Source organism: Fringilla coelebs (genome assembly GCF_963513975.1).
Source record: "Fringilla coelebs genome assembly, chromosome: 1".
Lineage (NCBI taxonomy): Eukaryota > Metazoa > Chordata > Aves > Passeriformes > Fringillidae > Fringilla > Fringilla coelebs.
In genome coordinates, this window is record NC_140028.1 from 65,670,321 (window position 1) to 65,696,259 (window position 25,939).

General features: G+C 39.7%; 1 protein-coding gene across 8 annotated transcripts in view; it reads right to left on the reverse strand.

Moving 5' to 3' along the window:
- LOC311160838 (poly(rC)-binding protein 3-like) overlaps positions 1 to 25,939 on the reverse strand; it is a gene marked incomplete at its 3' end in the record, with an annotated part of 136,998 nt that overhangs the window by 45,207 nt on the left and 65,852 nt on the right. For all 8 annotated transcript variants that reach the window (XR_014616607.1, XM_084217948.1, XM_084217946.1 and 5 more), the window contains 3 exons: positions 13,377 to 13,525; positions 705 to 728; positions 573 to 605 (listed from right to left, as the gene is read on the reverse strand). Coding sequence is in view for 7 of the 8 variants with exons in the window: in XM_084217948.1 (XP_084074074.1) it covers positions 573 to 605; positions 705 to 728; positions 13,377 to 13,454 (135 nt within the window). The remainder of the gene's footprint in view (positions 1 to 572; positions 606 to 704; positions 729 to 13,376; positions 13,526 to 25,939) is intronic.

The following is a 25,939-nucleotide window of genomic DNA, read 5'->3' on the forward strand; positions in this document are numbered from 1 at the left end:
GTTTTAATCCTATTTGTCTTCAGCCTTTTCAAAGGATTGCAATGGCAGGTGTGCAGGTCTACCCTGCCCACATCCTACTCACTGCTGCAAAATGAGGAAAAGCTAAGGATTTGCCAAGACATGGCAGAGAGATGCTCTGGCTTATACACGTCTGGCTCCAACTCTGCTGAAGCTTGTGTCTACCCTCAAACTTGACATGCGTCAGTCTAACGCTTGGTTTCAGATTTTTGGAAGCTACCAGGAGGCCAAGCCATGTGCAGGACTGATGTTGGTATGCTAATGAAAGATACAGTGGGTCTGATGCACAGAACCATGCTGTGAGCTGTTCTGAGATAAGGCAGCAGCAGGCACATCGCTAGGGGAATGAAAGACTCCAGACTGCTGCAGCGATAAGGAGGTTACATTAACAACAATGTTTAATTTAGGCCAGCAGATTTATACCCCACCGCTCGCAAAGAACGGGGATGTTAAACGATCGGCCCACTTGATGGCAGCATCGGTCTGCACATGCTAAACTCACTGTTCTCTGAGCTGCAAAGGAAGGCAAGTGAAGACATCAAAGCTTGTCTTACCTCCTCCCTCATCTTCTTCACTGTCTCACCTTTCTGTTAAAGAATAATAATAAGAAAAAAAAAGTTAGCCTGGGCTAAGAAAAGAGAAATTATATACAATAGTTTGACATGAATATAAAGTTATTTTCTGACCTTTCCGATAATGCTTCCAACCTCCTGAAACAGAAGAAAAAAAGAGACACCGTGAATGATACGATTTGTTACAGAAGAGCATTTGTGCTGTTCCTAAGCTATTTCACTATCATTTATTTCAAACCTTCAGTGTGAAGCATAGCTCCCTTCCATTGTTGCTGTATACAAATATGCCACGTTAGATACAAAGGGATGGACTAAAAATGCAGCTTTGCAGTCAAGTGATAGTACAAGAAAAACACTTTTAACAGAAACCGATCTTGTGGTTACAGATCAATCCTGCTACTATAAACACAGACAAATCCCTATCAGGGAATGAAAAGTTAAGAAATAACAGAACTGTGGAGAAAATGAGGTGTAATACAAGCATCAAAATAATTGCTGGTTTCTCCAAGGGCAGGTATTTACCCTCCTTATGCCTTGTAATAGTGAGAGCCGAATTTCCACGCTACCAAGTGTTATTGTGTAAACACCTGGTGGCCTGTCTTAATCTCCCTATTAAGCACTTAGAGAACAATAATTGCTAATCACTTTTTAGGGATTTGGGAATTGCTACTGGGCTCCCACAATCTTCCACCAAAGGAAAGAAACTACTGAGAAGTGTGGCTGTGAACATACAGTAGGGGAACAATGTGGCAGTTCTGGCAGCATCCCAAGGGTGAAAATCTTGGTGAATAAAACCAACAGGTAGCAAAAATGAAACTATTAACACTAAAATGAATAGTCCGGACATATTATACAAATTGTGCAGCTGTGACATCAGACTGGAAATCATGTGATGGAGAGACCAGCTAAAGGAAAATAAACGCCCCTTCTATACTAAGATTGTGAAATCTAATTCTACAGTTAAAGACTGCCTCAGATGGTTGAGCTGTCTCAGATGTATGATACACCACTTCCCCCCACCCAGTCCATACACTTCAGTGTGATCCATCCTGGAACACAGTCCAAAGTGTAGAATTTTTGAAATTTTTGTCCTCCAACACTCTATCCAGTGATGGACTTGTGATAAAGTGGTACTAACTTCACTCTGCAGGAAAGAACTACCTGCAGTGACCTTGAGTTATTTTTGCCAGTTGTTTGTAAGCTCGTAACACAAAGCTGTTTGTGCTTGCAATTCCTCACACCCTGCTCACAAGACATGAAGACTTTCCAGTGAGACTAAGTTACCTATGTCAATGAACTCTGGCATACCATTCCTTTATACTCTCTGCAAGTCTGCACACAACACCTGACTGAGGGGAGCAGTCAACACACTGCTGGACAGGTTGGAAAACTGGGCATGGGGAAAGCTCAAGGAGTGGAACCAAGTCAGATGAAAAGCCCCATGTCTGTGACAGAAAAAGCCCACGCAGCAGGACAAGCTGGACAAAAACTTGCTATCTTAAAACTGACTTTGCAGAAAAAGTTCCAATGGTCCTAACTCAGAACTTCAACATAAATAAATGAGTACATCAGCAGCGCACCCCTGCTCAGTCAAAGGCTGGACTGTATTAGCAGGAGTGTAGCCAGCAGGCTATGGCAAATGGCTCTGTGTCATTCTGTTTGTGAGAGCATGCCTGGAGGGCTGGGGCCTCTTTTGGGCTCCTAGTACAAGACAGACAAGGACACACTGAGGTGAATTCAATGCAGGGCCACCAAGCTGGTCAGGGGACCAGAAAGGAACCAGAACACAGGACACATGAGGAGAAGTGAGATAACTACATTTGTTTTTAAGAAGAAAAGACTTGACAGGTCTGTCTTACTGCAGTGTACAATAAGGAAAGCAAGCTACAATATCAAATTCCTACTCAATGTGAGGAAAAAAAATTTACCATGGGGATGGCTGGACATTGAAAGAGGCACCCAGAGAATCATCATCCTTAAAGGTGTCAGAACCCAGCCTGAGCCAGGCCCTGTGTAATCTGCTCCAATGCTTCAGGAGGTCAGACTGGAGGCCTTTGTGGGTCCCTTCCAACCTTCATTGGTCTGTGATTCTTCAGTCACAGCCTTATTCCCACTGAAGTCAGTGCCTTATTAGCCACAAAATTCCTCAGTCCTGTAAGGCCCCTTCTCAGGTTTATTTTCAAACTGTGCTTTTCCTGTTTCCCATTTCCCATTTTTATTTCTTTTCCAACTGCTCTTTCAAGATGGCATTCTGCACTCTTGTACACACTGACCTGAGAACAGATATTGTCCAGACAGGAGCTGCAAATCTTCCAGTGGTATCTGCTTTACAAACCTACAGTTCTGCTGGCCAGTGTAGAGTAGACCTTTACACTTCACACAGCTGTGTGAGTGTTTTTGGCAAAGCTGCTTGTGTCCCTTTGGGACTATGAGATATCTGCACCTCTGTACATACAATGCAGAGAAGCAGCTCTGTTAGAATGGGAATGAAAGGGCTCACTGCAGTTTTCTGTCTTGTAACTAAATTATTGTAATATTCTCTTAATATGTGGGTTTAGGTCACCCCTCTTCCTGTGGCTGAGACAGCCACACCAGCATGCTGTGTAGGTTCTCAAATGAGATGCAGCTTTTTTGTTACCAGTGACACAAATCTGGGACACCCATTCCTCCAGACTGTTAAGATCTTACTGTTTTTTACATTATTATTGTAACTGTCAATCTCACAGTAACTGCTGAATGGGCAATACAGGGAGGAAGGCTCTCAGTGATGACAAGGCTTGGGAATCCCCCATGTCAGGTACTTCCTATCTGACCACTTAGCACATCTGGCAGTTTTATTTTAAAAACTTCTTCCATTCTTCTCAGTTCCAGCTTTCAGAAACAATTACTTTCATAAAACAAATTCTTAGGAGGTAGAAGGACCTTTTGCTAGGGGCGAGTGTTCTGTTTCAGTTGCTATGAGCAAGTAACTATATTTCAGTCCATGGTATAACTTCAGGTTTTGTATACCAGGTATGGCATAACTCCAGGTTTTGTTTCATTAGAATATGTAGGCCTAGCCTTGAACCTCCAAGGCTCTGTCAGTATAAACTTAATGCAAAATCTGTCCCAATCCATTCAATCATCTTGGGTCTTAATGAGAGATGCTGTTCTTTCAGAAATGAATGGATGGGTCATGGGTAATAAATGCAAAAATATCTTCCTTGGAAATAGGAGAACATACTTTGCTTTATGAACAAAAAAGCCATGTACTGTTTGTAGCATTGGTACAAAAGACGGTCCATTTGCAGCACGGAAATTAGGAGTATTTAAACAAGCAAGGAAGAACACAGAATAAAAAGATTCTCAAGCTGATTGTTTCACTGAATTCGCTGTGAGTTTTGCTTTGGATTTCAGTGGGGACAGGATTCTACATGACTGATCATCACCTTGTTATTTATTAATGAAGAGCACAAGCTACCAAAGAAATGAGTGGAAGAACTGTATACCACTGAGAAAAAAATATTTCAGTAAGACTGGTGACCAGTTCCTTGGAACATGCTAGCAAATGGCACTGTAATCATATGGACTACTTCAAATCTCCCCCTCATCAAAGGGTGACTTTAGAGCTTATTCTGTAAGCCAGTTTCAAAACATCCAAGCCAATGTCACCTCTCCTTATTCTCTGGGAGATGGGATTCTGCTTGGCCATGGGAGGTAAGGTCACAGGGGCAGAGAGAAGCACTAACTTTACATGGACATTTCAGAATTTTTCAGAGTTTTGCTTTATACAAATTATTGGGAAAAAATAAAAATACAGAATTGTTTTAAATGGGTCACTTCAAATTTTTCTGGGGCCTTAGCTTTTTCTAGGAAAGCCCCTAGAAAGTACTGGTGACAACAGATCATGTCTTTAATTATGATGAGAAACCTATTTCAGCCACAGATTAAAACAAAACACTCTTTTCACCTCATTCTTCAAACTACCAAAGCTACTTCATCAAAACTTTAAAGTTTCTTTATACAGTCCAGTATTTGTTTCATACAGTTTCTCATATCACCATGAAATAAGTTTACTGCAAAATGAGATACCTAACACTATTTTTATGACCCTCAAGTTTTAGCATTATTTCTAACCAAGGTTACTTTAATGGCTTTACCTTCTTCAGAAAATGTTTCTATATCTGCCAGACACCCAATGTGCTGTAAAGTGCATAAGATGTCTGTCACCTATATTGGTTCATTACAAGTTTGGAGTTCAGTGTAAGTCAGGCAACCAACCCTCACTGAAGTCCAGGGAGAGACAATGGAAGATATTTTGAAATCCAGATGCTGATTTCAGGTACCTTGAAGATAATTCTCAAGCCTGGAGGACAGAGTTGTCGTTATGATTTTCTTAAGTAGGAAATTTCTAATCAAGCAGATGAAACAAGAGCTGAACCTCACCAACAAACCCTGGGAGACTGCCCAGTATCAGTAAAGTATATTGCTAACCAACCAGCCAATTCATTGCAGATAACTTGAGGAAAAGCAATGGTAAAAACAGGGGATGGTTTCTTTCATGCTGAAATGTAGCATATAATATTATTTGCACACCTTCTTCACAAGAATGTGATGAATTTTGTTCTTAACGAACACTTGGGAAGTGCTGGACCCATCAAAGAGCAGAAAGCTATTTCTGCAGATTGTGCATCATCTATGGTGAAGACAAGGCAGCACAAAAGGGGGAAGCAGAAATTCCTGTGAGTCAAGGCTTTTGCAGGGCTCTTGAGGGTAAGAATGACTAAACAAAGATATAAAACTGGTTGTAGAAGAAACCTATTTCCTAATCAATTATCTCATGCATCCTTTGAATAGCAAGAGAAAGAAATCAGTCATATTAAGAAAACAAGAGGCTTACCAAATGACAACAAACCTTGGTTTAAAGATTAACCTTTGATCTGCAAACATAAAGTGTGAAATTCCATTACTTTTTCTAAGTGTGAGCTTGGTTTAGTAATTACTGAGTCCTGGAAAATCAAATCAAAACCAAAACAAATAGACCACAATATGGTCTATTGTGGGACCATAGAAACGCACAGGTCTTGCCCTATTATCATGCAGCTTTTATGATCAGTGCTATGGGGCAAATGGAACAAAAACTTCATGGGATCCCTGAGATAAAGCCATGACTAGAAGGAAAACACATTTAAGAAATAATATAGGAATATATGCTTTCACCTAAAACATTTGACAAAGCACAGGCTGCATCCCAAAGCCTGAAATTCCTTCAGGCAGTGCTCTGATTGCACATGCTAACCTGCTTTCTATAAAGCAAGGACAAGCTAGAACCAGTAGGGCTGGAGTCTACAAACGAAACAGCTTTGAGAGGAAAGGAATAGAGTCTTCCACGGTGTGGAAACACCCATCATGGGACAAGGAGGGGTCCTGGCAACAGCACACAACAGCTGTGCTGATAAAGTTTTCTAGACCCAGACCAGTTGTCTTTCTCCCATCCATACGGAGGCACAACATAACTCAACTCTCTCTCTCCTCACCCTAACCTTAGGACAGAGTTGCCAATAGTCAACTAAACTCATGAATATGCTTGCATGGAAGATCCCAAGAACATGCTCCACCAAGCATTTCTGAACAATGCGTTTGTGTGGAGCATGTGGGGCATCAGCATTTTTCAAAGACTGGAAGAAAAGTCAGTTTTTGGAAACATGACGACCTCAGAGAAATCTGTCAGCCTCACAGAAAAAACAGCCACCTTGGGTAAACTGAGAATCTGATTTGTGTTCTGGGCTTACGTGAGATCTCCCATGGCAGCCTCACTGCCATGGGAGATCTCATGTTCCTAGGTGATGCTTCAGTAGTCACTGATGCCCACAGCCCTAATTTAGTAGGCATTGCAATCCAAAGCCTTCCTTATTGAGGCAGATATTCTGCTAACAAATATGGTAGTGCATGAGGAAATCTAAAAATTATGGTTTTTCTGATGGAGATTCCAGTATTATGTATCTTCTGCAAGCACATCTAACATGTTTTTGCACAGCTGTGCCAGTGGGCATTTTTCCTTTGCTTTTTGATAGCAGATAGATAGCCAGCTAACATTCAGTCTCACACCTAAGCTCCCAGCCTTCCCTGCTACAACCAACCCAAAACTCAGTTCTGTCCCTGTGCTTGTCCCTGCACCTGCAATGCTGAAGCAGAAGCACTGAGTAGGGTGCGTACCTTCTGCAATCTCAGATCATTACAGCCACGCACTGATGAGGAGATTTTCTTTGGTAGAAGTGGGAACACTCAGCTATGGAGATTGTTTTTGGAAGTAGAGAGTGCCCAGGGGCTGGGGGAACTCTCTCTTCCTTTCTGCTGATTTTCAAGGCTAGTGAGAGTATCTTGGCTGCTCCTACACAAACACTGAGAAGAGGTCCATCTTGTGTTGTGCATCTGCATGCAGAGTTTTGTTCCATGACCAGGGCTCTCAGGTATCACAGTAATGCAAGCAAACAAAACAGGAACTATAATAGCAATAGGCAGGACAGTCAATCCTCATAATACCCTGACAGTGTTTGTGGAAACTGGAAAGAACAGAACAAACATTGGCTTGATTGGCATTTTATGGCTTGGATTGTATTACTGACAAGGTGATTCTTAAAGTTACTTTGTTGCATTCTGTATTTCAAAAAGTAAAAAATAAAAAATGGAAAAGAGAAGGTCATTATCTTTAAGATGAGGAAAATTAATTTCTGTACTTGCTTTATGGTCTCTCAGGGAGGCAATTAAGCAGGCACCAAAAAAGTGGCCACTAACAGAAATCCCTGATGCTAAAATGGTATTATCTGTACTAATGAAAAAGGGAATTTTTCTTAATGATTTTATCCTGTATTTGAGCAGTTAAGTGTAAGCCATCACTTTATGAGTCTAAATTTTCTTTCTTTTTCTTGTAAAAAATTCTGTATGTAGCACCACAAAGTAATCACCACTGTGTCTGAAAGTCACCATTGAAGCTGGATGTAAGTCACTGTAACCAGTGCTTCCAGTGCCACAAGTCACCCATTGATGCTGCTGAAATAATTTCTAACTCAGATACCCTGAGTCCCTCAGGGAATTTAAAATTACGCTGTAAGTACTAAGGCACTCCTAGGGTTTTGTCCAAACCCAACCATTTCCCTGCAGATACATCTTTTTAATTCACTGCTGCTGAATGAGAAATGCATCATTGAGCAAATGGTATCAGGTAAAGAAAAGCTCCACTCAGTCATCATATCTTTCCTCCATCTATGCAGGTTATACAGTCTAATAGTACATGTGCTACTCTGTACTGGACATGTTTAAAATTTGCACAGGAGACTTACAGAACATAACAAAAGTCTCTATACCAGATTTTTTTCTTGGGATTCCCTTATTAGATTTATTTTCAAAATAGTATATCATTATTTCCAGCCACAAGCACTTGCAGCATTCAAAATACCATAACATTTGTATTTATAATATGTATTTATGAGAATGTTTGAAGAAAGCTAAGCATAGTCTCCTCAGTCTCCTAAAATACTTTTGTTATTTTTCTGTGAATTCCCCCTCTGTCAGTCTTCACCATCACTCACACATGTGGCACCTGCTACTGAGTACAGAACTGCAGGTGTGATTCTGCCAGAAGAACAGTAAGGTAATTACCTTCTCCTTGCCCCATGGTGCACCAATACCATACATCCAAAATTGCATACACTTTTGCTGAAATAGCTTTCCTCTCCAACATAGCATATCCCAAATGTGCCACTCTCTAGACACTGACACATCTGATGCTTTTTAGCCTTTTATGCTTTCCAGATTTCCCTCTGTCACTGAACATGTATCTTCGAAATTACCTTCTCCAGTTAATTGCCTCACCTCTCCAATTTACACCTCTCAGTATTTGGCTAGAGTCCTACTTTCCTGCCAGTTTTCCCTTCACTCCTTCATCCTACCTGTAAATTACTTCCTTGTTCTTCCTAACCATCTGACTTCATTAATCCATTTTGGTTTTTATTGCTGAACTCCATTCTCTTTCTCAAAAAGATTCCTCAGGCTCAGTACATTACTATATTCTACTTTGGTTTCTTGCAAACTTCACTGCACCCAATATGATTTTATCAATCCACAGGTTCACACAGTGCCTTTGGAAACAATGCATTATTTCTCCTGTAGGTTTGTACTGGAGGAAGGAAGCAAAGATTCTTGCACCCCACTATGAGATGGACATGCATCTCTTAGTGGATTTGTGACCTGCTGCCCCTTCTATGCTGGCCCATTTGAACATTTTCTCCTGTTCCATCTCATGGACCTGGCTTTTAGATCTCCATTAAGCTACTTTCCTGAGATTTAAGACCTTCCTACTGCCACAGTCTCTTCACCATCCACATCTAAAATTAAACTTTAATTCTGAGTCTCCAGAGTCTTAATCAGCCTGTTAACACTGGCTGTATACAAAACCAAACTACTCCATAATCATGTAATCATTATCCAATATAGTCAAAATAGGCACTTTACCAACAATTATTCCTTCCTGGGCATGAACTGTCCAAACCCAGTTCAAGACCACTGCAGATGTCAAGTGTCATATGTTAATATGTTGGCAGATACCTGTGGGCAAGGCTACAATTTCCAGTCTGTCAACCTCATTACCTGAGGCAGTAAGCAAGGAAAAATCAGCCACAAGTCATGGGAAAAGAAAATTCATCAAGAGGAGAGCAAGGAATGGTAGGAAACATGGAGGTCTACACCTATACCCTATGACGTGCAAAGAGCCAAAATAATTTTTATGTTGACAAAAATTTAGAAAGGAAGAAAAAGTAAGAGATACAGTTCTTCTGGGGACTGAGCTCTGCTTCTTCATACAGAGGGCTCTGATGGCTGGGGGCTGTTTGCCCATGAATGCACATACACTTCATTCGTCTTCCTTATGCCCTTCAAAACCAGTGATGTGGTCTGGGCAAATATTGCTATTCTTGCCTTTGCTGGAAGCAGAAATCTTGCAATCCTTACAGTACTCCAATCTTGTCCAGAAATTACAGCTTTGAAGTAGACAAAGTTAATAAAATACCCACATTCATTCACGTCTCTTTCCTACACAGTGATTTTACTTATTTTATTTCAAGAAACGGCAAGAATCAGATGGAAAATGCAAAAGTAGGGCACTGTAAACAGCCTCAACTCATAGTCTCTGTTTTTCTCTACTGATATGTATGAAACCTTTCTTAATGTGGTGCATCTTTCTTATTAATAAAGGATGAAAATGCGTATCTGCATTATTTAACATATTCTATATTTCTAACTGTGTGTCCTTCAAAAGACTCTTCTGTTTCTGACCCCTCTGAAGCAGCATTCAGGTAACTTGGTCAGAAAGGTGCTGAGCAGCAGAGGCTGCAGCGCCTGTGAAGTTCAGCTTTACAGGATGAATTCAGTTTTGTCTGACTTGTCCTTAGAAACCTCCAGTGATGGATGGTGCAGCATGCCCAGGCAGCCTCCATCCCTCCTCACACATCCTCGTAACATAACAAGTTTTTCTTAATCTTGCTTTTGGGATTTCCTACAGACACTGACAGTTGCTTCTCTGTGGATGCAAGGAATGCCTAAGCACTGCCCTTGCAGCATCCTCACCAACACCTGCCCTCTAATTCGTCACAAGAAAATGTGACAAATGTTTTGTGTTGCTCATGTTTTTTCTTCAGGGCTGTAACACCACTGTAGCTTTTTCACTGATGTAACATAGCACAAGATGAAAATTAGGCCTTTCATCTTACATCATCACAAAATCTCTGAAAGTCCCAGCTCAGGAGAATACCTTTCATACCAGGCCCTGGAAACACTGAGGTTAACCTTTCATACCTAGCAGTGGTTGGCTTTTTTGAGGGCCTGCACAAACTCTTTTTCTGCTATCACTGATAAAAAAATTGCTGCCCTCCCTTAACACCACGTTTTCTGCCATGAGAATATCAAGGCTGTGCCTAGCCTTGCTGCCAGATGGCTGTTCCCAAACCTTGCTATGCAGTGGCTGAGTGGCTGTGCTCCCAGGGGCTATCCCAGCCTCCTCAGCCAGAGGCTGCACAAAGCCTGGCAGGAGCTCAGCTGGATGCACAGACACTCCTTTCCCCAAAGCAAGATAAAGCAAAGGTGCTGATCAGTGGTGTCCTACCTGCACTGGGGAGACACTGGCCCTGGTTCTCCCAGAGCTCAGGACTCTTCCTACTTCTTTTCCTTTTGCCACATGATAATGTCCTCTGTTTTTGCAACATAATTTGTTTGTTGTGGTGGTTTTTTATTCATTACCATCTTGCAGAGGTCTGGCCACTCATACAAATCCTCATTTTTCTGCAGGTATAGAATTTTCCTTAATTGCCTCGTTAAGGTGTCCATTCTTGACTTAAAGCCTCTATACAAATCACATGAAAAGTATACGCCGAAAATTTCCTAAGTCTGCCCGACTTACAGTCAAGATAAGCAAGCACAGTAGCACAGGTTATGGATTTCCAATCAAAATGCATGCAAACAACACAAAGCACATTGGCCTTCCCTATGTAAAGTTACACTGGTAATAATGGTTTAGACATAGAGAGTGAAAGTTATTAGGGAGAGGATCTCATTTTTCCATGCAATGCATTAATAAATAACATTGAAATTATTTTACTTTAAAAATAACTGAATCCAGTTTGCTCCTGCTACTTAAAAAACCTTTTTATTCCTCCTCTCTCAAATTATGACCGGTTATTTACATACCAACTTCTGCTTCTAGACAAACTCTTTTGTCTAGAAATATTAATTAGAGATCAACAATTTCCACTGATGTCATTACCACAACAAATCTCAAGGAAGAGTCTAGAAATGTGTTTCTTCTTTTCCAGAGGCACACACAGCTTTCAGATTGCTTTCTCACATTGAATTCATATTGATTCAGACATCCTTCATTCCTCTGTATTATTTCTAAATCACAGAAATGACATCAAAGAAACGGAAAGCGTCTGACTTTTATCACCAAAATAAATTCTGATTTAATGTACTCTTTCCAATACTTAGGCACAATAGGATACATGATTAGAGCATAGTGGAGCTAAAAGAATACCCATCGTGCCTTGTTAACTGAGGATGCATGGTATAGATCCAGGTAAAATTTGAACTTTGTAGCTTTTGTGGGTTTAATTTAGACCCTTGGGGCTACATATGCATTGAAGGCTGGACACATAACATCCATTATTGTTAAAAGTGGTTGCACACAAAATCAATGATTTTTAACAGAGAAAATGAACTTTATCTGATTTCATTTCTGATTTAAAAAAGCTCCAATAATCCTAGCCCACAGTTTAAATAAAATGTCCTGAAAATGACAGATACTTCATTTTTGCTTTAAAGGCATGGTTCTGAAACAAGCAGAGCTGTCTGAAAATGATTAAAAAAGCCCAAAACACCATCACTTAAGCACATGGGAATGTGACTACAACCAGTAGGGCTTCTTATACCCACTGGGATAAGTATGTGTTCAAATGCTTTCATGGATGGGGACCAGAAACCAGTAGAATCAACCCTGAAAACCTAATTTTGAGCACAGACACGTGTACAGATTTGAGGTGGGTTTTGTAAGAGAGAGTGTTATTAAATTTGTTTGACAGATCCCTATTTAAGATGCAGATTTACACACCAGATGCCTGCCTGAAGCTGAATATTTCAGGGGGAAAAAAAATCAAAATGGTTAGATCATTTCTGAGAAAAAACATAATTTGATCTGACATAACCTAATTTCTGAGGGTTTTAATTTGCAAACTTAAGCTGTACCCCCTCAGACTTCTCCATAAGTAAAATAGAATGGGAGATACCTTCGTGTCCTATTTGTGCTATGGGTTTATCATATGTGTGTTCATACCATAGGTTGCAAACATCCACTTTTTAAAATGTATAACTATTGTAGTGATAAAATTAAACTCTAGGAGTAAAAGTTTTTTTTAGATTTATATATACAAATTTGATCTCCAGAATAATAGACATTATATATTCACTGTTTCCTGTAAAGGATGAGACTTAACCACCTCCTTCCTATAACATTCATTCATTAAGCCTAAAAATGTCTGGAGCTGCCTGATGCAAATTATAGAAACAAACCTATGAAATGTGATTTTAAATTAAAAGCCCACTTTATGATCTGTTGACGTGAAATCAGCAGCAACAAGACTGTTCAATCTGACAATACTGAATTGGCCCTTTGTCTGTGGCACAGATTTCCCACTTATCTGCATGCTTTAAGTGCTGCACTGGACAGAAAGGAAATGAGAGTCAGTCTTCCAACCCAAACCCGCAGGGACCTGGACGAACCCCCGGCATACCAGGGGGCTCACTCTGATGAGATGTTACAGCAGAATAATGAAGAATTGGACCCCATTTGCATTCAACAGAAATAGACACCAACTCCGTGGCAATTATTTCACACGAGACAATGTTCTGGTATCCTAAAAAAGCCCTGCAAAACCCAGCAAATGCTGTGAAAGGCTAGCTGTATGCAGGTCAGCCTCTTGCAAGGGTCTGCCCAATTTGGCTCGCTATCAATGGAAGAACTCCTTTTTTTTTGCCGCCGGATCTGTTCAAAATGGGTTCATTACAGGCAGGGTTTGTTTCAATCAGCTTGGGCTGCAGCGTGAACTTCAGCAGGATTCCCTGAAAGGCAGGGGGTGATTTTTTGGCCGTGGCAATGGTGCTTTTGACTCAAGGTGAAGGAGGAGCCGACCCTCTGTCAATGTTAGTGCCAGGCTCTGCTGGTAGGTGCACACACACTCAACACACAGGCAACAGGAAATGCTTCACCTTGCCATGCATGAGAAGGCGTATGGTAAGAGTGACATTGAGACCTCCTTCAGACACTTTTCCGTCCTTCGTGTTCATCCTGGCCTTGTATCTTCAATACTTGAAAGTAGCTTCGTTTTTTTTTTTTTTCTTCTATTCACTTAATCAACCTAAAGAGAGAGAGAAAGAAAAAGAAAAAAAATATCACTGAGTGGCTGAAGCTACTCTGAACTGAGACTATCATGTAGTACAAATCAATTAACATTCCTTCCTTTGATTTCCTGGACTACAGTTTAGTGCTGAAAAGGTTCCTTTGATTATTATCCCTCCCCATCCAACTCTTTAGCCCTTCACCAATTACAAGATAAACTCCCTTTTGAAACCTTTAAAATTTTCTTAACTTCCTGTATTTCAAAGTTGAAAGTACAGAGCACAGCAGAGTGAAGTACAATGTTTTCTTCCAAAGAACACTTTGTTAACCTCTGCAGTGTGTATATGCTACATACGTATATCTACACATGCATTTTTTTATATGTGCATGGTGCTGGTTTTGTTTCTCTTCTTGTTACTACATCTTTCTCTTTTTGCTCTTGCAGAAGAGATATTTTTGTTTTCTCTCCAGCTAGAGTGAAATTAATTCTGAGCCTAAACACTGATCCCTGCCAGCAACAGTGGATGACACATTATCAAAGACATCTGAATAACTAAGAGCCACTTGCTGTTGTAAATCTGGGCACTGTCTGACTTTGTTTTTGTCTATGAGGCCCAGAGGTGGCTCAGTCCCTCAAAGGCCAAAGCTGAGCCTCAGCCCTAAGTATAAGGAAGATTTTTCTTAATTCCTAATGACAAATTGCAGATTTCCAGTCATTTACAAAGCCATAAATATCCTAAAATGCTAATGAAAGCTGCAAGGGCTGGCTTTGAAGGGATAAACAAGCTGCATTATGAGTTTACTAATGCAAGGACATTTATCAGCACAAACAAAAATGCGGGCAGGAAGGAATATTACCAAGGACAGACAAATTCTGTAGTAGAAAAGGCTTAGTGACTCCTTATTTAGTTTTGTCATTTTCAGGCTTATCTTAGAGACCATAAAACCCGTAGACATTATGCCTCTCAGTAACCATCCCTTTTTTGCTACCCATCCTCTGTAACAACCCTATTAGCTTTGCATCTTTGGACTTCCCAAATATTTACCTTGCACTATATATAAATAGGGCACTGCCTAATGAGCACTCCTAGGGACACCCATTTTGTGTTTTGGAGCGGCAGGCTGCTCTCCCCTCACCAAGATTGGTATGGCATAGGACTATACAATTGGAAGGGCCTATGGGATCATTCTCCTAAAAACACTGGAGGAAGTATCGTGAGGCTGTTTCACCATTTGATTAAGCTCTATCCTAAGAGCTCCTAAGCACTTTACTAGATCAAAGTGAAGCCCACATTGGCTGAACATGTTATGTGTGAGAGACATCAACAGCAATTCTTAAAGGAAGAGCCCAAGAAAAGTGTGGAGTGATTGCTGATGGACTTGCTGAGGTGCCAGCAATCAGCGATTCATGGCACCCCGGGAGACTGCCTCCAGACCTGCATTTCCCATAGCCATTGGTGGACAGATTCATGAATTTGTTCAGTGCCTTCTTGAATCCATACATCTGGTCTCCAAAAGTGGTGGTCTCTCACATTTAATATTAGTGTGGAAAAACATTCTCCACTCTATGTGGCTTAAATTTGCTCACTGGTATTTCCCTTGTTGCACATTTTGCCCTTTGTGTGTTATCTGAAGACTGTCACACCAAGTCACTTCTTCAAAGCTGAAACTTCTCTTTTCAGCCAGGGCCTGTGAGTGACCAAGACGCTCCTGATATTTTTGCCCCTGGGAAATACACTGGAAGAGTTTTCTCTCAAGACTCTACAGGAATATTAGGGCCTCAAAGAGTTCCTGGCCTTCAGTGACTGCAAGAATAAGTGGCAGACACGCCTAAGGAGAGATGAAAAGAAAGAGTGAGACAGAGCAGCTTAAACTCCTCATTCTCTACCTTCCTGATTTCCCCTAAGGCAACATGGACTCAGGGTATTTAGTACTATGTCCTCCACCACCCAGACCACAGCTGCTGATATAAATCCATTTATTTTACATTTCTAGGCTTATCCCTTACACTACATATTCCCTATCACACTGGGGAAAGGCAAACAAGAAGTCAGGTGCCTGGGTGAGAGGGCAGAAAACAGAAGCAGCCTGGCCATGTCTCTGATGCACCATGAGTGCAAGAGGATGACAAGAAAATGTTCCAAGGCAGCTCTCAGGGAATGGCAGCTTGTTTAAGATTAGACCAGGACTCAGGGGAAAACCTGCAACTGGATGACCATGACAGCCTCTTCTGAGAAGTTCAGAGTGTGGAGCAGAGGAGATGACTGCAGTTGAGACTGGGAATGGTCTTATGTTGCTCACCTGCTCCTTGCTGAGGCAAATGTCCTGGCTCTGACAGCCCAGCATTTTTTGATCTGTCAAAGATAACCCAAGCAAACCCAGGAGCACTTTGCACATAAACAGCAGCCTAGACCTTGTCATTCTGGACTGTACGAGAGCAACACTGGCCCTCTGAGACCTCTAGAAACCGATGGCAGCTTTAGGGCATGCTTGGAAGATTTCAAGAACAGCTGTGTTTTCAAGTGGAAGCAAGGTATGTAAGACCTCTGTGGATCAAAATTCAGTGATGAAGGTACAGTTGTGTTTCTAATGAGATGTACTCCCATGTGGGAAAAATAATTCCAGACTAGAAACAGGTTTACAGTTGCCATGGCCTTTTACTACTGGAATGCTACAGCATCACTTTGGAAAAGAGAAATGGAGGAAAATCTTTACCCCAACCAGAAACCAAGCTCCACCCAAGCCTGACCTTTTCCAGATAAAACCTGAAAAAAACCAGCAGTAAAGGCTAACACCTTTTGGGTTCTTTTCAAAAACCCAGAGATTAGAAATTAAATTCCACCATGAATATTGTTAAAAAAACCACAGCTATCTGATTTTATGAAGGATTTTGTCACTGTCCCTCCTCCCAACAAGGCACTCTTAAACTCTAGCACCTGGCACTGAGAATCAGAACAGATGTCTGGGGGAGGGCTGGGAGTGTGTGTGCCTGCAAGGAGTTAGGCAGCTGTGTGAGATACAAAAGGAATTAATTCAAAAAGGCAGTCTCACATGCTAAGGAACAATATTTAAAAGCTACACATACACCATGAAGAGAGAAGACTTTTTACTATGCCAGGTCAATCACGTCTGCCTCAGTTGTCCTGAGAGTGCAAGTATTTTGGGTAAAACATTTACAGCTTTACAAAGTAAACCTACAGCACTGTTAATGACCTGGGTGTTTTGGTTTTAAAGACAGATTGAAACAAAATGTGTTGTTGTACTTCATTACTTTTAACTTTAAAGTTTTGTTTTTTTTTTTTTTTACTTTTAAAGCAAATATTTCTGCAGACAATGTTACAAACATGCTGATTTCTGTGTGCATGCAGAAGTCACATCATGGTGCAAGGAAGAGAATGGTTCTCTCCACAGAGCCTCCTACCAGACAGCAAGACATCCATGTATTTATAAACCCTCTGCTGTCATATACAAGCACACTGTGAATATTTAATTGGTAAAATAATTTCCTTCTCCTTTGCAAAGTCAGCATTTGAACAATTTACTATGTTCCTGCCTTGTGTGTGCCTCTGTGCGTGAACAGGAGGCCGAACACAGGCAGCTTTCCTTTCTCAAGCTCTGTGTGGTGAGGTCCCTGGGGGCTGGGAGAGCTGAGTCTCAGACTGAAAAAAAAAATCAATGTTTCACACTTTTCCTGATGCCAGAGGAAAGTGAAGGGACTCCACAGGTGAGCAGAGAGTACTGTGACGGAGTGGCACAGCTAAATGTTAAGAGTAAGGGTATTTGCATTTTAGCCTGCCTTCAGCAGAGAGCTGGCAGTGACAGGAGGACAGCTGGACAAGATCCTCTTCCTGACCTCGGGACTCTGGACCAGAATGCACAAAGTCCAAGATCTGGGGCTCTGCAGCTCCAGGTAACAAGCAAAAAAAAAAATCATGCCCACAGAACAAAGGAAAATAGCTCACATCAGATAGGTCTCAGCAAACTGCAGATCTTTACTTCCTTTGGGGCTTTTCCATTGTCCTGCAGACATTTCCACTGCTGTTTATCATGTAAAAAGCAAACATTTTTCTTCAGGAAGAAATCCAAATGCATTTTAAAAACCACAACCTTTTTAAAACTTCAACAAAATGGATGTGGAGTCATATGCAAATGCCTTTTATCTCTAAGTATGTGTTTCTATACATTTTGAATATTAGCTATCTCAAGCTGGCATATACCCACAGGTCCTACATGCTCAATATTTATTACATACAAATTTTTAACATGGCTTTTCAGTAATTGTGGGTAGATTAGGTGAATAAAACAACAAGCAGCTAAGCTGCACGTCCATCAGATTACTACAAAACCCCAAAGAGTTCTTGAGGATTTCAGTGAATTAATAAAAGCTACAAGATGAACTATACAGCAGAAGGGCAGGGTCACAGCCCCCACACATGCACACACATGGAGGTTAGGAATCCTCGTGGCTGAGGGGATAGTGTGAGATGGCTGCCTGAAGCCTGAGACAGGGAAAGCCAGCCTCATGACCCCTTTCTTTCTACCCTCAAGCCTGCTAATTCCCTCCAAGAAAATAAGCAAGCCATTGCAGAGAATATGGCTGCACAGTGCTTTATAAAAGATATGCATGTGTGGGCACTTCAGGCACGCAGGGTAAGAAAGCAGCAGGCAGGAATGCCAAAAATGAATAAAATCAACATAGTACCAAGGTAGACATCAGGCAATTGATCTCTGAGTTTAAAGCCCAAATAAATTATTTGACATCTGTGAATCTGCCAAGAGAACTACTCATCTCAAAGATCCAGAGGGAATCCGCAAGGGAGAAGCAAGAGAAAGAGAGCGTGCACAGGGTGAGGTGGGGTGGAGCTGCACAGTCACAGAGGCATGCTGAAAGCAAAGAGATGCAGAGAGGAGAAGGAGAAAGGCAAGGAGAAAGAGAGAAATTTGGCTTCAGATAGCTGATAAAGGGAACAGTGTGAGAAAAATCAATGTGGAAGCAAGAAGGACCTGGAAATATTAAAGGAGGAAGCCTGCTCTGCTTTGTGAAATCTTGATTTTACAGTTGTTAAATCTGAGCTGTTGGAAAAGAGGAAACTGGCCAGAGCACCCAGCACAGCATTCTCTGTGTTTGGGCCTCAAAACCTCTTGAACCTAATTATGATGCTTCATCACCATGAACTGAAAAATGTAATTATGAAGAAAGCAAGGAAGAATCTACTGATAAAATTGAAAATAAATTCCAGCTGTTCCACTGGAAGAAGAAAAAAAGATAAAAGAATGGGGAAATGATAGTGACTGACATTCAGGAGAAGCCACTTCTAATTCACATGAGGATGGTTAAACTCAGTCATAGAGTTTCCATGTATCTGTAGGTTTAGACAAAGATGACTTCTTTTTCTTAAGGGAAACATGAGAAAATCCAGTCTCTCAATAAACATGTAATTTTCATAATATAGGTAAATATCCCAAAGGAGGGGTAGTTAACTAGGCAGATATCAAGCCATAGACATGGGGGCATGAAAAAGAAGACTAAGACATCAGCAGAATAATGTGAAGATTAACAAAGATATTTGTCATGACTTATGAAGAACTGAAAACTGGACAGAAATATACCACTTATGAAGAAGTAGCTCAGAGTTTCATCTATTTAGCAAGAACTCAAAAATACAGTATTACCAAAAAAAAAAAAAAAAAGATAGCAAGAGTGAATAAAAAAGAACAGAGAAAACTGAAGCACAGGAAGTCATGAAAAGGCTGTAGCTAAGTCCTCTTGATCAGAAGACTCCAGGTAGCGGGAGACCTCCCAGGAATTGGAAGAAACACGCTGCCAGGGATCAGGATTAGAAGAAACAACCTCTGCTTTTAGCAGAGCACACTTCTTTGGAGGCAGATTTATGCTACTGACATGATTTTAGTTTTTCATTTAAACTGGAGGGAATACAGGAAGGGATAAGGAACGTAAGAAAATTGCCACAGGACAAGAAATGATGACATTATCAGTAGAGTCTACATATTTGGCCATACAGTAAGGCTTAAAATTAGAAATAAGTTGTCTGCCATAGACAGGTTGGTGCTATCAAACAAGGAGATGACTACTTTGCTTACAAGCTCTTTGACAAGCTAGGCAGCTGTTATCTATGGCTTTTCACTTGAAAGTAACATCTCTGGATGTCAAAGGACTAAACAGCGTAATTACCCAAAAAAATCACTGGTAAAAGAAAACCACCCTGTCCCCCCGCCACTGGCTAAAAACCAACAACCTCAACTACAGGTGAAATCCAGAGCAAAACCAGCTCAGCTGCAGTTGTCTTAATTTGTTTCAAGGAACATTTTAAAAAAAATTATTAAAAGTGATAATGATCTGACAATATTTACAGTCTCAGCTGAAGCAAAAGAAGACAACTGGATATTTCCTAAACATACACTTCTTCACTTTCTGTGTCAACTGAAGGATAAAGACATCCACTGTTACTAAACCATGTTGTTGTGAGGTTACTAAAAAAGCTCAAAGGAAGCCCACAATAACATAACAGTAATAATAATGACAATTCTTCAAAGGATTTTTCTCCCAATAATAACTACTTGCAAAAGGAGAAATTAGGCTTTGGAGCATTCCAGTTTTACACAGAAGCCTCACCAGGAGAACCTGATTAATGAACAATAGCTAAAGAAGCAGGTGCAGTATCAACCTTTCTTCTTTATCTCTTCCATCTCCCAAATTACTAGAGAGGACTCTACACAAAGGAATAAGATTATACATTTTATTCACATCCTTATAATTTATATCCCCAAAATAGACTTAATGCTAATCTCTAACTCTTTCATGAAGAGAACAAGATCTGCAGATCATAGCTCCCTTAAATTGTTGTATCATGGCCCATTTTAAGTAGGGGCATAGTTGGTGTGAATGCAAAAATCCAGAAATTGGAAAATTAATTCTTTGTGTTACCAGAACAAAGCTTGCATGTGTCAGTTGGCACAATGGGTTTTTGCTAAAAAGGTAAAATAACATAAAACAACAGCTCAAGAATGAAATTTAAACACTAGAGAGAAGAAGGATTCAGGAAATTCATAAATTACATGCTCAAGGAGATACAAATAATACCTAAAAAAAGTAAGCTGAATATGGGCTACTAAGAGAGCACTAATTGACTACAGAAACAGATACAGAAAGTACATGTTTGTGGGGGTTTTTTTAAGTGATAAAATATTAGCTCAAAAGTCAAAGGGGATTAAAGAGCAACACATTCTTCCACCAGCTAACAGCCACTAACAAAAAGCAGTTACACAGCTTAGCAGGCCCTGTGCCCTTACCAATTATTGTAAAAATCTCTTTATCGGTCATATGCTAAGCTGTGAAGTTACTACAGATGGTTGGAAGTAGTAGTTTTGCCAAAGATGTGAAACTGATAAGGAAAGAACAGAATGAAAAAATAACAGGACTACTTTTATAGGCAATTGAAAGTATAAAAACTGGCAAGACTCCAGGAATGCTGCCTTTTGAATGCAATTTTATGAAGTATGTGAAGTGACAGTAGTTTTTCCTTGATATGTTTGATGGTGTTTTGCCTGAGGAAGAACCTATCCTATCTATAGAAGAAGCTGCCTTGTGTTCTCCCTGCAGCTGCTTTTGTGTTCTCCCTAAAACGAGAAATGCCCTCACCCGACACAACTGACATCTCATTTGCTGAAGATCACTGCATGTCAAATAATCTTTAAAGAGAACAGCAAAAGATTAGAGACTTACTTTTTCTATTCTCAACTGATGAATGTTCAGCTACTGAACTTGATGTATATGAGTCCTGCTCTTAAAATGGACCACTTTTCTTCAGGCTAGTCAATAAGCATGAGCTTTAGGCAATTACACTGTTGTTCCCTTTTTGATTTATTAAAGGCAGTAAACAGCAACATATTTATTGACTCTTCTACTAATAATATTTTTTTGTAAAGCCTTTTGAATAAACAATAAGATGTCGTGAATTTATTCCAGGAGGAAAAATCACAGAAGCACAATAAAGACTATTGTCTTGTTCACAAATTTTCTACTATCAACATTTAATGACAAATTACTTACTTAACATAAATTAATGTCAAAATATTAGTCTCTGTGTAAATAGACAGCTACACACTGCCAAAATATCTAAAGTCATCCCATTAGAAAGCATCACATGCCAAACAGGTAATAAATGCTATCAAATGTCTGGAAACAAAGTATCAGGAAATCTAGAAAAGCTACATAATGATATTCAGCAAATGCTAAACTGGGATCTGGGATCTGACAGAAGAAAATAATGGAATAGCACAGTAAAAGAAGGAAAACACAGTGATTCTTTTGCCAAAGATATCTTCCAGCTTTCTAATTTTTTCACCTTCTTTCTGCAATTATTCCAGAAAGAACTACCCTGGCAGAAATGCAGAGAGCATCTTTATAATTCCCCACGAACTACAAGACGAGCAACAGAGTGAGCATGCCAATACTTTGTACAAACCCAGCAGCCAACTAGTGCTTCTGCATCTGTGCAAAAGCCAGGCAGATAAAAGCTCCTGTAGATAGGAGCTGACACGCTGGACTAATGCAACATAAATGCTTCCACAAGAAAGTTGTGGCAGCCCACTATAAATTACTCTCTACAAATATTCTCCAAAAGGATTTGAGGATGAGCAGGAGGACAGAGCAGAAGGTGCTTTCTTTTCTTTCCTAATGGCAGCAATGAAATTAACTGTAAGCTTCATCACGAACCTGCCAGTTTGCAACATCAGGGAAGACAATTTATGCATATGGTAGACCAGTTATTCACCAGACTCTAAAACTCTAATCATAGCTTTAAGCATAAAATCAGCTTTAACTGCCACTTTATCCTGTGGCTCCAAATGAGGGTTTGCACCCTCATGAGTAAAGCACCACATTTCTCAGACCGCTGGTATTTTTTATGTTGCTTGTTTCAAACAGAAATTTAGCCTTACTTGCTTATGTTTGACTAAGAAACAGTCACTCCACCTAACTTGGATTAATCATTCCATATAGTGTGAGATAATAAATCTAATAAAGAAATGTACATGTAAGTCACAGGGAAGGTACAAGTAGCACAAGTAGCATAGTGGTCTGTCCAGCACAGAGTTGCTTACAAGAATGGCCTACCCTATAAGAAGAGATTTTTGGTCCACACCTATTCCTGAAAAAAAATCTATGTTCTGATGACCTAAACATTGTGAATGTGTGGTATATTTGTTAAATAATCTCTGCCCCCTAAAGTCAAATGCATGACTCTGACATTTCCTCAATAAATAATTTCATTCTGGAATAATGTTTAAATTTTAAATTTACCTTAATATAATTTAAAACAAATAAAGCAACAGCTTTGGTTGTTGACTTAAAAATAAATATACTTGCAAGAAGACAGTCAAGCCTAAGTCTCTTTCCCATTTTTTAAAATGTATAAGAGAACAGAGAAATTGTTCACACAGTCTATTTCCAATCAATTTAAAGTAAGATTTATGTACATATATAAAAAAAGATACCTTTCAACATAGTACGTATATATGTACAAAATATAGTTAAATAATGACAAGCAAGTAAGGTACAATTTTTTACATGACAGATGTGGACAAATTTTAAAACATTATGCACCACATTGCTGCGGTGTAATCTAATAAACAAATATTTAGAACAGAATGATTTTTAAATGAGATTTTCATCTTCAATAAAAACAGTCTCACAGACATAGAGATCTATAATTTTCTTTGCCAGTATATACAGGAGTAAGGACAGCTTCTTATTGATCAAAGGGAAAAAACCCCCAAACCAGAAGAATAGCCAAGGAAATACAGAAGATTCTTTAATAGGTAACATTAACCCATTAAATATGTTCCCACTGGGCACAGAACAAACAGATATTTAAATATATATTTGGGGATTATTTAAATATTATATTTGGGGTTTTATATTTCCATTGGTGTTGAAATGATATCTGTCCTAGAATATATTTTTGTCCAACCTATTTGTAAATTAAATGCTTTCAAGACATATCTGGTTTGATAAACATGTGTCAGTTGTTTCACTCAAACCACAAACATGGTTGTTGGTCAGTGAAATGAGGCTAATAGTAATGATGACACATTTAACTTTATTAAACATAAAAATATTACATATTGATATAATTGAACCTCTGACACAAACAAGAAAAAAATATCACTTTTGTCATTACTTTCATGATGTTATTTACAAGGCTGTGATTTGAAAAGCCATTCAAGCTTCCCAGATGAATGAAATAAATACTTATTTAAAGTAAGGGAAACTCACACAGCCTCTCAGAAAGGGAAGAGGATGAGCTCCAATCCTTCAGTCACAAGGGGATGGGTACCAGTCTCTGGAGTGTGAGTCACAGGCTCCCTCCTGGGACTCCACACTTGTGCTTGCTTGAGGCAAAGAGGGAATTGTCTCAGAAACCAGCCTAACAGCAGCACAGCTGTAACAGCTGCAAATATGGCTGAGTGCTGCAAAGACTTCCACCATTCATGGGGTTAAAAGGGGAAAACAAAAAGCAATGCTGCAATGTCCTGCCAGGGCGTTGGAATTGTTGCCTTCAAAAGCTACAACCTGAACATTTAAGTTCTCAGCCACTGACTGTTAGTGAAAACATACAACATTACACAGATTTCACTGTGAAATTAATGACTACAGAGTAGGTAAGAAAATCCAGTAAGTTCCAGAGCCTCATCTGAAAAAAGATTTAACAAAAAAACCCCCACCCAATCAAAAAACCCAAAACCCAGCCCACAATAAATGACTCTTTTATGGGCAGTCAATACGCAGAGTAAAGAGCCAAACACATCCCAAGATTTAATCCACTTACATCAATATTTTTGTCACTGATTTAAACCAGGAGAATCTTTAAAGCTCAAAAGCCAGTCTAAGTAATGAAGTATTCAAAACCAAAGAAAAACATAAAATAGTTTATTAGTGACTTAAAAGGGCCAGCTGTAAAGTGAGCCACTATATCTTGCCGTAGCACTGCATTTGGCCCTAGCCATCCATTTGTTACTTCTATGGAACCTTTAGAAAGCAAAGAGCCTCTTTTTGAAGAAACAACTCATTTTTTTCACCAAACTGCTCAGCTGAAACAGTGCTTCATGAAATGTCTGTCATTTCGTCTAACCTTCAGTCTCTTTCTGTACAAACACATGCATACATATGTACCTGAATATATGTCCATGAATGTATACAAGCTTCCCCAACACTTTCAACATTGTTAAGAGTTAACAGGGATGTCAAACTGTCAGGTTCACAGAAGTTTCATTGAGACACAGAAGTGTCTCAATGAAACTGAGGCCACTGTGAGCTTCTTCTCCCAGTGATAACCTTGAGTGAGCAAAAGTGGAAGGAGGGGACTCTGAAAGTGAACTAATACAATCACTTTAAAAACTCCCAGATTCAGAGAAATTCCCAACAAGAGGTGCTTTAAGCAGACACATGACACACATTCCTTTTTTTTTCCCCACAGTAGCTTTGTGGCCCATACACAGTCCAGTAGCTTTGTGGCCCATACACAGTCCCACTACCTTTAACAGGTTTTCATCAACATAACCAGTTGTGTCATATGGTGCTCTACCTCCTTTATGAAAACAAGACAGGACCTTTGCTAATGTGAATGATTTTACGGTGCCCTTACCTTCCCACATTTGACTTGGGACTACAAGTTGATCCAGTAGTTCATTCAAAAGAAAAAAGTGAAGGTCAAGAGAAGATAATTGCTGATTTATTGCAGAAACACCAGAGATATATTGTGGATATACACCCAGGAGTGGGTTACCAACAAACAAACAAACAAACAAACAAACAAACAAACAACCGTCTTAAAAAAAAAAAACATTACTAAAGTTTTGGTACTGTCTACATCAGTAACTAGAAGAAGGTAATTACCATCACATTAATGACTGTCACTTGGATGGGCTGAAGACACTAAAAAGAGAAGAGCTCAAATAGGAGCAGAAAGATAATAACCCAAAAAGTAACACAGTGGAAAAAAAGTGACAATAATTCTACAATACAAGCAATAACACAAATACAACAACTGAGAAACCCAGTTTTTAAAAATGAGTCACAAAAAACCTCAATCTGATGCAATCCAAAAACACAATCACAAACAAAAAGGAAAAAGAAAATAAAAAAAGAAAGAGGAGTTTATTAACAGGAGAAAAGAAAAAAAACTACTTACTAAAACTGACAGAAAGATGGAGGTGGATCTTAGCTACTGTTCAGTCTAATGTAAAGGAAACAGAGGCAAATGAACCCATCAAGTCTTATTAATCGCCAGTCTCCAGGACCTTCTCCATTTTCTGTTTCTTTTTCATTTATACTAGAGCCCTGGAATTATTTTTATTGAAGTTGGGGAAGGGAGGGATATTTTAGAATTTTTTTTACTATTATTTAGTCAAT